General features: G+C 40.3%; 1 protein-coding gene across 2 annotated transcripts in view; it reads right to left on the bottom strand.

The window, feature by feature from the left end:
- Nucleotides 1–1,618: 1,618 nt before the first annotated feature.
- LOC147701197 (B-cell receptor CD22-like) overlaps nucleotides 1,619–15,597 on the bottom strand; it is a 339,266-nt gene continuing 325,287 nt past the window's right edge. For both annotated transcript variants that reach the window (XM_086929941.1, XM_086929942.1), the window contains exons 13-14: nucleotides 11,023–11,116; nucleotides 1,619–5,783 (exon numbers count right to left, since the gene is read on the bottom strand). In XM_086929941.1, coding sequence (XP_086786067.1) covers nucleotides 5,619–5,783; nucleotides 11,023–11,116 — 259 coding nt within the window. In that variant the 3' untranslated portion in view covers nucleotides 1,619–5,618. The remainder of the gene's footprint in view (nucleotides 5,784–11,022; nucleotides 11,117–15,597) is intronic.

The following is a 15,597-nucleotide window of genomic DNA, read 5'->3' on the forward strand; positions in this document are numbered from 1 at the left end:
AACTGTTCGCTCAATTGCGGGACTATACATCCACAGTGCCATGAATTGAGAGGGAACTCCTAGGCAAATTTCACCCAATCTCTCTTCTAACTAGCAATCCCAACCCCCCCTCCTTGAGTAACTACATTTTTAATACTACCAAAAGAACCCTTCTGAAAATATATAGAATACTTGAGACCTCAATCTCCAAATCGAATATGACTTTCCTATGGAACAACCCTAAAATTAGAATCCAAGGCAATCGAGTCTGGTGGTCTCACTGGGCCTCTAGAGGCATTCACTTCTTGAAGGACCCGGGACCCCAACAGTCTCCACTGTCTTTTAAGGAATTACAAAGTCACTTTAACTTGCAGAACTTAGCCCTCTACAATTGGCTTTTCAAATTGTAGCCTAAGTATTGTTTCATTCTTCCTTTCTCCATTGTTCATTTGTTTTGGGAAGTACTCAATAAAATCTTTCTGAGCAAAAAAAAAAAAGAACTTCTCACAATTATTGTGCTTTTAGCCTCATCTAAATAGTAACATTCCTGGCCGTTTTTGGCAGCTTTAGCATGGCCTGCAAACCGATGAGAAGATTTTAGCCCCATCCTAGACCAATTCCAGGTTTTAGCAGCACAGCTGTCTGAGGTTGCAGTCAGGGCTCGCAATTCTCACGGGTGGAGTGGTGGGAGGAATCACACAGGGTTATCACACAGGTGTCACTGTGGGGGGGTGTTACCGCTGGGCAAATAACAATAAAACTTACATGACCCAGGTCCTGCGCCACCTCTGCTCCCGGCCGGTCCGGCGTTTTACTGCTCCTGAACATGAACAGGAACAGGCATGCTCCCTCCCCTCCTGTAAGCCAATCACAACACTGCAATGGCAGCGTTGTGAATGATGAGGAGTCACGGACAGCACCCAGCCAGGCATCAGTAGGGAGGCCATTTTCTCCATGCAGGGTGCATGCAGCCTACATAGAGAATAATGTAGACTTCGCATGACTGCTTTGGTCGGCCCCAGGACCGACCAAACAGTCAGGGTACTTAGAGTGGTTCAAGCCACTCCTCCCTGATCTACCCACCTGCCCGCCCGAACCAGGCATAGCCTCCAGCCCGTCCTCAATCATGCATACCCCTGCCTTATGCTTTCCCACAGAGCGAGAAGCAGAAAATAAAATGGTATTTAAAATACCATTTTATTTTCTGCTTCTCGCGCTGCGAGAAAGCAGTGAGGCAGCGCTCCTCCGCCCTAATGGAGGAGCCGCTCCTGTGCTGTTGAAGTTTTACCCCATCCAGAATTGTATGAGTGTTTTTAGTTCATGTTGATAGTCACAGGGCAAGGGCCCAATCGTTTGGGTTTTAGCCAACCCTCAAGAAAATATTTTGAGTGAGACCGTTGGACGTTGAAGTCTGATCTCTCCTCCCCACCAAGATGTCAAAAGGTTTCACACTTCTCACTATTGGACTCAAACCACTCACCTATCTTCCTTTGTCTGGTGGTTTTATCTTCTGGGATGAAGAGCAAAGCAGGATCTGCAGACCTGCATTGCTCCCCTCACAACAACAAGGCCGAAGTGGAAATCAGTTGACTTGCCAAACCATCCACAAAAAGTATAAAAACGTAAACTTATATTTTTCTTGGAAAAAGAAAATCTTTATTGCAGATTAATATATGTTCTGTGGTCTAAGTATAGTCTCAACACCCCTTCTTCATGCCCCTTTGCTTATCTAAATGGTGCAAACAGACAAGGTGTAGTCCACTATTGCGCGACACCGCCATACTCGACTCTTACACATAATGTATGAAGCATAGAAGAAAATACGGAATCTAGAAGCATTACATTCTAATACACACATAGCATCACTCCTAAGTGTAATATCATATTTCTGGAACACAGGTATCCGAAGCGAAATTGAACATTCTATTTTTTAATCTGAAATGAGAGCACATGCTTGGACTATCTACAGAACACATCAGAACAAAGTTTCAAAAGGAGTTAAACTCTTTTTCAGTAGTAGCATGGGTTTAAGGCTAGATGTTCAGCATCTCTGTAAAGGCATGAAACTACACACTACACACTCGTGCTGTAGGTGCCACACCGTATGAAACACAATTGTTGGCTCTACAAATGAAAAGCCAAAGGAGGTCCCAAGTCAGAAATAAATAGACCATTTCTTCCACTTTCAATACATTATGAGTAGATTTCAAAACCCTATCTGGTATGTCAGGTACATCATGTGAAGTTGAAGTTGAGCTGTCTTCTCAGGTGGGGGACATGCCATTATGTCAATTGTTCATATCAGGCTTTTATCAAGTGCATTTTATTTCAAGCTCGTCTTAAGACTGCTGTAAATATGATCTTGGCCCACATTTATAGCAATACAAATGATATCACTAACATAGAGAGCACACTGTGAGGTGAGCTATTTTTGTTATTGAACACTATACATCATAATTCATAAACTACCCCCATCTCCACAAAATATCAAAAATGAGTTAAGGATCATAAGGCTAGATGTTGGTAAATCTAATGTACTGACTCATAAATACCGAATTTTACTGATTCGGTATTTATGAATCGGTAAATTAGAAGTAGGCAGATGTAGGTAATTTTTAATTTACAATTACTAAATCTGTAAGATTCGGTATTTACCGATTCGGTAAAGACAGAATCGGTATTTCCCATTGATTCGGTATATCCCATTGATTAAAGCCCATAGGAATCAATGGGATATACCGATTCGGTATTTATCGAATCGGTAAATACCGAATCCTGGCAGGGGGAACAGGGTGTCACTTTGACACCCTGTAGCACCCCAAGTGCAGGCTTGTGTGCCATGTGGCACACACACATGCCCTAAGGGCATGTCTGTGTGTCACATGGCATAGGTGTACATGCACAGATGTGCATGTACACTGGAAATCGATATTTTACCAGCCAATAGGATTGGGTGGTAAATACCGACTCCTAAAGGGCCTCTGGCACTCTTTGAAGTGCCACCTACACCTTGATTTACAGAATCAGTAAATTTACCGATTCGGTATTTTACCGATTCTGTATATTTACCGAATCGGTAAATATACCGATTCTGTAAATAAGATGCCCCCTACATGCCAAATTCAAAATACTGGTCGGTAACGGCCGAATTCGGCCATTACCGACCGGTATTAGGGCTCCTACATCTGGCCAATAATGAGGTGCCTTGATGGTGTCTTTGAAATGTGAGTTCAAGTGCAATGTCCCCACGAAGTACATTTGCAGTTTTGTATTATTCATTATACTTACAGGCACATGCATCAAGAAAAGCTTTTGCGAGTCCTTAATTGTGAGTATTAAGGAATCGCAATTAAGGACTCTCAAGAGCATATGCGTGTAGGAATCACTTTAAAAGTGCGATTCCTAAACATTCCTTAATTGCGACTCGGAAATTGCTAGTCGTAATTAAGGAATGATTGGGAAATTGTGCATGCAATTTCAAGGGTGCAAAGGTGTCAAAATTACACCCTTTTGCACTCCTGAAATTGTGATGTGCACCCATGTTGCGCACACACGTGTGTAACCTGATACCTTGAAAAATGCACTTTAGTGCATTTTTCAAGGTTTTGCAAAATACAGACCAGAGTAATTTCTCTGTTAATTGCGGCCACAAATAGCGCAAATTGCAATTCCTTAAATACAATAGCAATTTAGGAAATCACAATAAAATGTGATTTCTTAAACTGCGAGTGCCTAACACTTTAATACCGCACAAAAGGCCTTTTTGCGAGCGCAAACGGACGATTTTGGCGAATCGCACCGTTTGCGCTCGCAAAAACTGTTGATGCATGTACCCCATTGTCCCTAAAAAGGGCATATGCACATTAAAATGGATATCAAACACTGAAACATGACGTATACAAGCCTTCATTCATCATAACTTTCAAGTGCAATATGAAACTTTGTAAATTGTAACGGAGTTTTGCTTAACGAGGTTTTGAGTAGGTCTCAATTTCACCCAGGGCAAATTTTGCGAAGATTCCAAGGTTACCATCGTTTTTCATTGCAAAGTGACGTAACTTTTACTCTAATCGTACCACAATGTGCTGGAAAATCTAGGCAGACTCTCTGTGTTAGCTTACTTTTGAATAACGTTTATGTGCACAGCAGCATTAGGTGTCTTTTATGTTTGTGTTGTAGAACCATTCTATTTGCAATAAATTTGAAATCATGGCAAAGTCGTACTTTTGAGGTTAATACTGCAAAACAGCATTGCAAATTTTGCAAGGATTTCCAGAGATGACTTAAAGTTGCAATTTGACTGTGTAGCATTGCCAACTCCTAATGATAACCCATTCACAAATTCAGTTACAGTGAGTGGCCACCACTAATATAGAAACTGATAAAAGGAAAAAGTATTATTAATGTTCACGTATGCATGCAAAATATAAAACAGTAAAAAGATTTTTTTTTAAATATTTTAGGAACATTGACATAATGTACTTACACTTCATTTTCAATAAACCCAAGTATCTGAATTCTAACATCTCCCAATAAAATGCTATTTTACAGCATTGCAGTGATAAAGGTCTACATCAATAGCCTATATAAAAGAAAGGTCTTTGTATTACCTGTGGTAGCTTATATTTTGTTTTCATAAAAGTGAATTTATACCTCTTAATAGATTTCCTGCATAACGGTACACGTGAGCATATCTGCCCCAAATGAGAGAGTTGTGTGACCCAGAATAGGAATAGGGATGCCTGCCTAAATTGTGCAGGTTTTCACAAACTCCTGGACGGCACAAGAAGACAGCCACCATTTACTCCTACGATGGCCAGGAGATATAATTATCCAGGGAGGAAGTGGGGAGGGTGCACTCCAAAAAACTGATGGGCTTTGAGGGAAAATAGGGTATCTACTGAGAAAGATTTCACATTTTGAGATTAGAAAAAAGCAAAGCGTGAAAGGACGTTTCTGTCAGCGTTATGATGTCACAAGTTCCCATGAGAACACTTGACATTGTCTATTAGCTATCAGAAATTTTAATTACATGATTACCCTTCCTCGCCCAGTACTTTCCCTATGAGGTGTCTCCACATCCCCACCAGGCACCACCTGATCAGGCAAACAAAGAAAACAAATATTTTCCTTCCTTCCTGCTCTGTCCTCTACGTTGAGCCCTCCTTTGTTCCTCATCCCAGTCCTTTCTCTATGCAGATATTCTAAAGCAGGAAGCCCATGTTATGTCACAGATATATATCTCTTGTGAAGTTCATGTCTTGTCAAATTCATTACATATAGCATGTTAAAAATGACATCTAAAGTTGGAATCACTCCATAACTTGTTCACGTTTTGTCAAATTTCTTACATGTCGATGATGTCGAGTATATCCCACCAAAACGTCAAAGTGAATGTAAAAAAAAAAGAAATTGCAATGTTGGATCTGTATTAGTCAAGTTTAACCCATGTGAAGCTCACTGCCAAGTCAAGTTCATGTCCGGTCAATTTTATGTCAAGCTCATTTCCCTTCTCAGACTAACTACAGGTATAAAAAAAACCCACACGTAATGTTGGATTAGAACCACGTCAAGCATGTGAGGCACCATGTTTATGTCTCTTGGTGGTCATGCTGTGTCAACAACATGCTCTGAACATTTCAAAGCTTCAGTTCTGCATAGTCTACGCTGAACACCTCAGATTCTGACTCGGACTCCGGTTCCGTCTCTTTGGGCTTGCAGATCAGGTTAACAATAGTTGCGTACTTGATGTCATCATTCGTCTTGTCTGCGGTGTTTTCATACTCTATGCAGGCTCCTCTCACCTGGAAGAAACTCATATTTCAGTTATGTCAGAGGGATTGTAATGGATTGCAACATCGTCTTGCGACAAATTTTGGTAAATTTTCAGCCTGCTGAAGACATTTCTGGTCTAGTTGAGACATATAGTAACTTATTTGAACTGAGAGGACCTATTGCTCATGCGGGCGAAGTTGCCTATTAAGATTGACCATTTGGCAGAGGAAATGGTGAGCTTTCTCTTGGTGATCCATACAGGAGAAGTGGGCAGTTCATAAGTAAGACATCTATGTCATTTCATCAACATTGTTAAGGCCAAGATTTATCTGCAGAGCGCTGAACGTAGTTCTTTTGACAGCCACCAAATCACTTTGGAAACCATGAAAATGCCTTCCTTTTCTTGTGTATCAAGTGCCTGTGAACTCTAGTCTGTGGGATGGATTCCGTGTCATGTCATTAGAGCATGGGTCAGCTTTTTACATTTCCCTCGCTTCTCTCCTTTCTGTAGGGTCTGATAGTCGCTGAGAGCTTAGTTTGCATATCAACTGCAGGGTCTTATATCTATATTTATTCCTAGTGGATTCGCCAACAGGTTAAAAACTCAGGTTGCTGCCCCTCTCGTTTCAAATCTGTCTTAACCTACGCTTGCCATTCTAGAAGTTTAAAGAACACATTTTGATCTGTTCAATACATTGATAGCGGCTCAGAATTCTGGGAATTTTCCACTTTGTCACCTGACAATCAGTATTGGGCATCCTCACAGCATTGGTCCATTTCAAAAGGGTAAACCTATATCATTTTTCGGGTACAACATGTAGCAAAACATTATTCTACAAAAATACTGTACACACAATATTTTGAAAAAGTATATCTAGATGGATCTGTAACTATTTTGATAAGTGTTAGGATTAGAGTGAGGTTCAGAGCTATGGTCAGACTAGGGCTAGGTTTAGGACTATGGTTAGGTTTAGGGCTATGGTAAAGTTCATGACTAGGCTTAGGGTTGTGGTTAGGGCTGGAGATAGGGATAGGGTTGTAGTTACGGTTAGGTGTTCTCGAAAATTTTTTGTGGTGTGCCTCCATAATGTTCAGTAGGAAATATTGTGGAACTTTAATGTCATAAACAGTATATCAAGGGACAACATTTGAAAAGTAAGCATGCATAGAATTTTTATACCTGATTTCACATATTAGTACTTTGGTGTTATATGTAGATATATTCAGGATACGTAGATGTGGAGAAAAGAATAGTACATCTATATTTCCTCTATATGCACTTACTTTTTTGATATTTTGTCTCTCAATTTTTTTGTCTACAATATTTTTATACCTTGCCAGTCCCATGCTCAATATTCTGTGATGAAATCATTTGTTTGTATGTGCTATGTCTTTTTCTCCTATATTGTGTGCATCTATATGGTATTTAAATCCCAAAAATTAAAATATGTCATATGTTATGTGTGAAAGATAGTATGGTAAGATAGATTTGACATCCTAAAAACGATATCTATGTGTCAAATATATTCTACCAATATATGTGCAGCACAATATTTTTGTAAATACCAATATTTGTGTACTCAGTATGCATTTTAAAACCCTGCAGTGGTCTTCAATCAATGCCTTCCAGGAACTTTGGGTCTTTAATCTTTGTCGAGTGTGCCCTTTTAAGTCCAGTTTATAGACCAATTGTTTTGCTTATGTCTTTTTTTGAGTTAAAGGCTTTTCAGCACTCTCAGCTATAGTTTTAGCTGATGCTCTGTTTCAGTGTTTGTGATCATCAAGGTGTAATTGTTTCACAATTATTAGTTCCCAAACATGAGCAGCCATTTCCTACCAGTCTCCCAATTTCTAATCCTTCAATAACTTACCTGCACACACGTCAGAGTACAGGAATAATACTGGTAATAACATCACTTCTGAAACTGCTCCTATCACTGATGCTATTAGTAACAGAAAATATAGTAATAATGATAATAACCTAATAACAAGAGTAATGACACTAGTAATGATAATAATAATTGTAATACTTCAACATTCCAATGCATCTAAAATCAAACTATGGACTCATTTCTGCCCATTAATACCATGATGGGTCTGTGGAAAGTCATCTGCTGAGGCCTGACCTCTTGTAAGACCTGACAAGATCAGAGCTTGAAGTGACACCTGCTGTCACACATATCCTTGATGGAAAAGCCTGTACAGTTTCATAAATGAGTAAGGATGTATATGTGACATGAACTCTCTTTTGTGTATTTAGCAAAGGGTGTGTAAGGAGAGGAGGATGACCATTATATGTTGTCCTTTTGTAAGTAATTCATATACTGGTTGGTTTACAGCAGAAGATTGGGGTAGCAACTGGAGAAGATATGTGGGATATGTTGATGTCATCTTTCAGGACACTTGGTTTCATCTGGTGCTTCCCTTCTAAGTCTGTTGATTATTTCAGAAAGGGAAGGACTAAAATGCAGACTGGAGAGAGTTCCCAAACCTGGGCCTAAAATAGTATTTCTGTTTTGCTATTTAAGATCTTTATGTAATCTTCATGTTGGGCTTTGACCCTGGCTCTTGCATTCAGACTATTAATGCCTACCTCCAATGGATATGAACAGGAATATGTGGCTAGACAAGGATCACTCAGTTGATCCCTACAAGTTGAATACTCTTGATATTGTCTTACATGGTTAAGGGAATTCCGGAGTTGCAATGTTTTATGTGTCACATGGGAAGTGTTACCTATGAAGCTTTTTCTTCTGGTGCCTCATCTTTCTGGTCGGATTCATGAAAACTCAGAAAAAAAGTCTGTTAACCTGGCACATCAGACTTCCTTTCAAATGCACTATGTCTTATACCTATGCTAAGCTCTACATGAGTCTAGGTGAATGTCATGTCAAGGCACACAACCTAAGAGAACCATATTCTAGGGTTTTGAGGGAACAAGAGGAATGTATGGGCAAGCAATCACCTAATAATTGGAAAAGACCAATTTTGGTGCTGCCAAAGTGCAATTGAAAGTTGTCTACAAGGTGCCAATTTTAAATTGTTTGAGCTGTTTATTCACAGAAATAAGTATCCGGGACATTGGAGAAAAATAAACGAACTGAAACAGGGTGAACGTTGTAGGGATCATCGAAATCCATGGAGTTTTTTATTTTAGCAGCAGTTCAACAATCCAAGAATACAACTTGGGAGAAAGGAAAGATGATGTGGTGGGTACAGATGGGAGCTAGGTGAAACTTAAGCTCTTTGACTAAGTCGCAGGAGTGGGAATTGTTTAGAAGATTTTGAACTGATTATGGTATTGATAATTTCACTTCCAAAATTGCTAGGCGATTTATTACTGATATGGTAAGACATTTTTCAAGGTGCAATATTGAAGACCTTAACCTTTTCCATGCTCATGACGAGCTCAGCTCGTCATGAGGCATGGTTGAGCTGCACTCATGACAAGCTGAGCTTGTCACGGAGTTGGAACGTTTTCACGCGGGGATAATTTCCCCGCTGTGCTGAACGTTCGAAAATGGGTATGGCTGTGACGAGCGCCGCTCGTCATAAGTGCAGCTGCACTGTGCCTCAAGACGAGCCAAGCTCCTCACGAGCAAAGTGGCGCCATGCGCAGCCACCCTCCCCCCACACAGCGGGGGGAAAACACCCCACAACAAAGGAGTTAACACTATTCTCTTGTTTTTCAAAATCTCTTCTCTTCATTCAGCTCCTTGTCATAACAGCATAACATTTTTTTGTTTTCTTTCAGGGAATGATAACTTGGAAAACAATAGCGCATTACATGTGCCGGTGACAATGATGTCCTCATAATCCTCTATATATTGAGGTGGCTAAATGTGTGAGTTCAGGATTCTTGATAGTCACAGACTACTTTCATCCAGCATTTAGTTTGATCTATGCTCTGAATTTGCAGAAGAACAGCAAAGAAAAGAAAACTGTAAAATGTCTGACCAGTTAACAGGCAACAGGCCATCAGCCAGAAAGTCTTAAGGCTGTGTTTTAGTCAATAATGAGATTTAGTGTTACATCCTTTTACATTAGTGAGGCTTGATGCTGAGGAGAAAGGACAGGAAAGGAGACATATGCCCATTTGAATTAATCTCATGCAGACTGAAGTCACCTACATACAATACTTTTTGTTGGACAAGATGATGTTAGTGTTTACATTTTACAAACATTGGTACATGAAAGAGTTATGATATATTTAAGGGTGAGAAAAAATGATCAGCCTTGTGGGAACAGAATAAATGGTCTTTAATTTTAGAATGAGGCACTGAAATATGGGGACGGCTTTGGACTACAGCTGCAATTGAATGAGTTTTTCATAGAACAATGTCATGTGGCCACCCATCCGTAGTTAGGCATCAAACCGTATGATAGAATAATTGGAGGCAGTAGATTGATGATGGATTTAAAGGAGTTGTTGGGGAAGACTCAGCTAAAATCATAGTAGCACCATCACGGATGACAATATTGTCAAAGATTGCCATTTTGTGGTCTGTAATCCATCTGAAATTGCAGAGTATGCATTTTAAGGAGATCATGTTGTTGTTAATATGGGAAGATTCCAGGATAATATCAGTGAGGGTTTTGCAGTTGACAAATCTGATAAAGGATTAAACTTGAGGAGCAATGGATTTTGGCTACCTGTAATGGGAATGTGAGGGACTGAATTATTATTTGAGTAGTAGAGTTGACAGTGCTGCCGAAATGTTCTCAGGGAGGAAAGGAATTATGTTCTCATTGGTCAAAATAGTTTATTTCCTTTCTGAGTTGGCAAGAAGGCTCAGAGATGGGCACACTATGAAGATGTAGTAACTAGAGATGCAGAGGGGATTTGATTGTCTTGTTCAGGAATTATCTAGTAAAAGAAAACTGATCAAAAAGACAGTGCCATTCCTTAGAAATCTATCTGCATCAGAACGAAAAGGAGCTAATGTTTGAGGACAGTGAATTAGAAGCAGAAGCAAGATTGAGCAAAAGTGTATAGTTGTTTATTTAGGAGTAGCAGGCCAGAGTTAACTGTAGCTGTTAGTATCTTATCTTTACTGTATTAAATTATGTTTACTACACCTGTTAGGTGCGGTAAACATAATTACCTCTCTGTTTTAGTTCTTTAGATAATATAGAATATTTTACTATAAGCTTGACGCTTCTAAAAATTCGAAATGAAAAGTACTATATATATTATTCCAGCTTGGTTGTATTCTATATTTCAATCTCAGTATAGTACAAATCAGTGGACCTTCAAACAGAAGTTACCTGTGGGGGCTTGTGCAGTTTCTTGACAACGCTATAGATAGGCGACTCATCCTCCCTTTTCAGTGTCATACTGCTCCTGTTGTTGATGCAGGCCCTGCAACATTTTTAAATTGTGGTTTTAGCAGAATATTACAAATAGTGGTGAACAGCACTGCCACTGTCTTGAAAGAGCACTGAACAAATTTACACAAGGCCACAAGGTATATTCATTATTCTTTTCAATGCAGTAAGAAGTGTTGCTAGAACAAATCATGTTGGTAGGATGTTTCAAATCTTTGGTGAGAACACCTATTGTTTACAAAAGATCATATTCATTCAGTGATATGTTGTTTTGTCTGGTGTGATTTTTTTCACTCAAGTGGATAGAATTCTGATAAATGAGAGTTATATTCAATAGATGACTTTTAATAATAGTTGATGATCCGAGGTAGCTACTAAAATACTCCAATATAAATGTGCTATAATGAGATGTAGAAATAAAGTTAGGATAAAGCAGGTTTTTTATTTCATGGACCGTGAATAGTGCAAATGACCTGCAATGGCTGTTCACCAGTGGTTACCCCCAAGTATTTTTCAAATCCACACACATTCAACAAACTGCGTCCATACTACAGTTTCATGTCCAAAATACTCATCACATACTCACACACATGTATGCACATTAAAACCCACTGCTGCATTTTTACACAAAAATACCATCTATATTTCGGAGTATGAGTGCTGTTTAGTTCCTAAATATCTTATACAGGATCTGCGTGTTCGGATAACATAAACTGTGTGTTTAGTAGCAGACTGGCTCCAAGAACCACCACCAGATATGTTAGCCTGTTTGCATTAGCTAGTTCCCAGTGCCACTAGAATCTCCTCTTATCGGGGAGAGAACTTTTCCTGGCAACCTCAGAACAAGACGACCCTGATCCCTCAGGATCGTGGAAATAATTTACTACTGTTCTCTCAGTCACTCGTGCTCATTTAGTCTGTCTCATAGATACACAGAATAAACAACCTGGGCATTTCAATAAAGATTTAATGAACATTTGTTATTCTAGTGTAGAATAGTTTTGCTGTAACATCTAATAGACAGTAGCGGAGATATATGATAAGCAGTACTAAGAGAGCAAAGGGATGGTACAGCTCTACCATTTTGCAGTAGTCATAAATATATACAAGTACATAAAACACATGATAAGAAAGTGTGCACTCCTATGATTCCTCCCTAACTAGATGTACCTACATGTACTTAGTATTGGTGTAGATGTTATGCCAATAATCCCTCTATGGTCTAGTCAACCTCATTACCTGAGAAAGGAGACTATGGGACCCTGTCCTGGTCTTGAGTTGGACACCCCACGAGGGATGTTAGACCACTGCGAGCTGGAGTGTCTGCATGCAGGAACCTCAGCGTCTCTGGTCACTGTGTCAGCTGGGAAGTCATGGTCTCCCCTGTCTGTCTACGCAAGACATGATGTATATCCACCCACAGTTCTCCCCAAGGGTCCTACCTTGCTGTGTTACTGTGTGGGCCTAAAAGGATGACGTTGGGCTTGAACTTTATACATAGATATTATACAGGAGATGTTTGTCCTGCTGTGCTTCTAAGAAGCCTCATGCATAATGTATGAGTTTCGAACTACGGAAAAACCTGCATTCTGAATGCATTGTTGTATCTAGGTAAAAGTTCAGTCCCTATGAACCGTTATGTATGTAATGTAGGGAAGGATATAGGTGAAAGGTCACAGCGTTAAAAACATTTCATTAGCTAAAAATGCTTAAAAACGTCTAATAATTTCTAAAAGTCTTAAATAAATGAAATAAAAATTTGCAGGCTCTAGCTCTAAAGTGTCCCTTGTTATAGTCCGAAACACTATGAGCATTAGAAAGCCATTCATACCCAAATAAATGAAAAGGAATGTCAATTTTGTATCTGATTGCCAAATTGAGCTTGTCATTAAAAAAGGGAACATTTCTTCCAGCACACGACAAGCCAAAATGAGTCAATTGTTTATGTGTCCTGGCTGGTAGATGCACAATTTTCGTTACTTGCATCCCCAATAGATGGCCCCGTAACACCTCGCAGAGTATGTCAATTGAGCATAGATGATGTTCCCCACTGTCCAGAGCCGGTGTTGGGGCAGCCTGTGCGCCATCCAGAGCCTGGGTGTCAGTGGAGGAGCCGGCGTTCATACCAACAGGTGCCAATGCAACCTGTGGTGCTCAAGGAATGCCGCCAACAACATTGGAATGCGCTGAGGACATTGCAGAACATTGGCTGTTATGGAGTCCAGTAGAGCATTCACGTCTGGTTGCGCACATGATGGGAGTGTTAAACAAAGGTCTAACACGCATTCTTCTCTGCAAAACAGGCATTGGAGGAAAAGGTAAGATGCAGTCCTTTCAGACTGGTCGAAATGACAGGAACCAAGATGCACTTAGTTCTCTCAGGTGAGGCGTGCCTAGATGTTGTACCATTCGGTCACCGTGGTTACGCTCCAGGAGCGCTTTTTTCATCTCCTTGGTACTGGGACATCCATTACGTAGCAGATAGAAAACAATCAGGATACCTGCTATTAGAAACAGCATCAGCAGAAGTCCTCCAAAGATGCTTCCGAATACCGAGTGTATCTATTTACACAAGTTGACCTCGCACACCAAAAGGCTGTATGGCAAACACAATGTTAGTATTCAATCAACATTCATGTTGTAACTAAGGTAAAGTCAAACTGTTCTCCCAAGGAATTGGTACAAGTCAATTTTTCTTCGTTATGTTCTCTTTATTGATTGAAACACTCGCAGATAAAAAATAGCCAACGCGTTTCGTCCGTGACCGGACTTCTTCAGGGCTTTGCGCAGTGTGTTCCTATATTAATGGTCTCATCCGTCCTGACCGGTGTACAGATAGTCAGATTTATGATTAAAAAGTTCGCGGATTTAATTATACATCCTTTCATATATGGATCCAGTAAGAAGTAGCAAGAGATCAGAAGGTAATGCCTTAAATTCGGCGAGTCCGTCGTGTGTGTGTGTGGTCGTCTGGTATCCGGATTCCATACCGAGTGTATGAAGTTTAGTATAACTCCAAGTACCGTCTGAAAGGTGCTTAGAAGGCCAGAACCTATGGTCTTAAATAGGTGAACAATGCCTGTCATATCAGACATGTCAAAGATACGATTTACCATTTCTATGAAATGGAAAGGGCAGTTTGTATGAATAAGCGCCTGTATCTCAGCTGAGGACCTTGCGATTTCAAGATCAAAAGTCTCTCGAGGAAGGTTAAGGGCGCAGACTTCCGTAAAAGCATGGCTTTCATTCTGCCTAGAGTATCAAACCGTATTAAAGAAACTTTCAGTGAAGGCCATAACAGCACCTCCCTGACTGTATGTGCTGGTGGAAACAATACTTGCATACAACAAGTAACCCTGGAGTTCACAGTTACCAGATATGGGATGCCCGGGAGCATTCTGCAACAACCCTGCCTGTTCAGCATCAAGTATCTCCCATTTGAAAGTAGCTCAAATGCTGGAGTCATCATGGCAGCTGGGGCACCTCTCAGATGACAGGACAAGTTTGCCACACAACCATTACAAGCCCCTGCAGCATAATGTCCTGACATATAAGCGATCCACTTAAAGCGCTCTCACAGTTTATACCACTGCGAAACACTTCTCGATCTCCGTCATCTAAATCTGTATGGTAATTTCCAAGATTCCTTAATGTATTCCTTACCCAATGTTTCATATCTGCCTGCCTTTGATCAATGCAACATTGAAACTAAAAGGTAGTGACGGGTAGTGTTATGAGGCCATGGATTAGCCATTCTGTGGAAGGTGACTCTCCCACTATAAATGGTAATCTATCCAGTTTTTTGATATGCAACATTGTATATTTTGCTCCCCCTTGTGCCATTTCTACCTGTTTATCAATTAGATTGTATTCAGAAAACAGAGACGTCCTATTGATAAAATGCCAAGGCACATAGCTGCATGCAAAGATTACAGTTCGAACGTCAGCCAAGCGCTGGGGCCACATCCGTAGGAACCTCGAGCAGGAGTCCACTGCTACCATGCTATATATTTTAGCCCCATCTCTTTTCAAGGGAACGCAGTGGTCTAGGTAGACACACGCTAGTGGTTTGTCAGCTATTAACAATGGTGTCTGCACTGGACGAGTTACGGTGGAACCTTTCATCTGTTGGCAGATGTCACATTTCAAGACATAGTCTTTAGTCTGCTTTATTAAACCAGGCCACCAATAATGTTGTTTCATTAAGGAAACAGTCACCGTAACTCTTGCTTGAGCAGAACCTATCCCTCTCTGTGCTGCTAAGATTAAACCTAACCTACGATCCATGTTTGGAATTACTCTATCCCCTGCTCCAGGAATCTGAGAAAATGGAATGTTATTGGCATCTAACTTGTAGGAGTACTTGAGTGGAAATCTTTCTGGTACTGCACCACTGTTTTTGCGTAAAGCAATAACAGCCACCATAATTCACCTTCTATATACATTTTAGATTGAGTGATTGCAGTTACGGAAGCTTCACATACAGCCCCCTTTGCGGCTTCATCAGCCAATGAA

This window comes from Lissotriton vulgaris, chromosome 7 (assembly GCF_964263255.1).
Source record: "Lissotriton vulgaris chromosome 7, aLisVul1.2, whole genome shotgun sequence".
NCBI classification, from domain to species: domain Eukaryota; kingdom Metazoa; phylum Chordata; class Amphibia; order Caudata; family Salamandridae; genus Lissotriton; species Lissotriton vulgaris.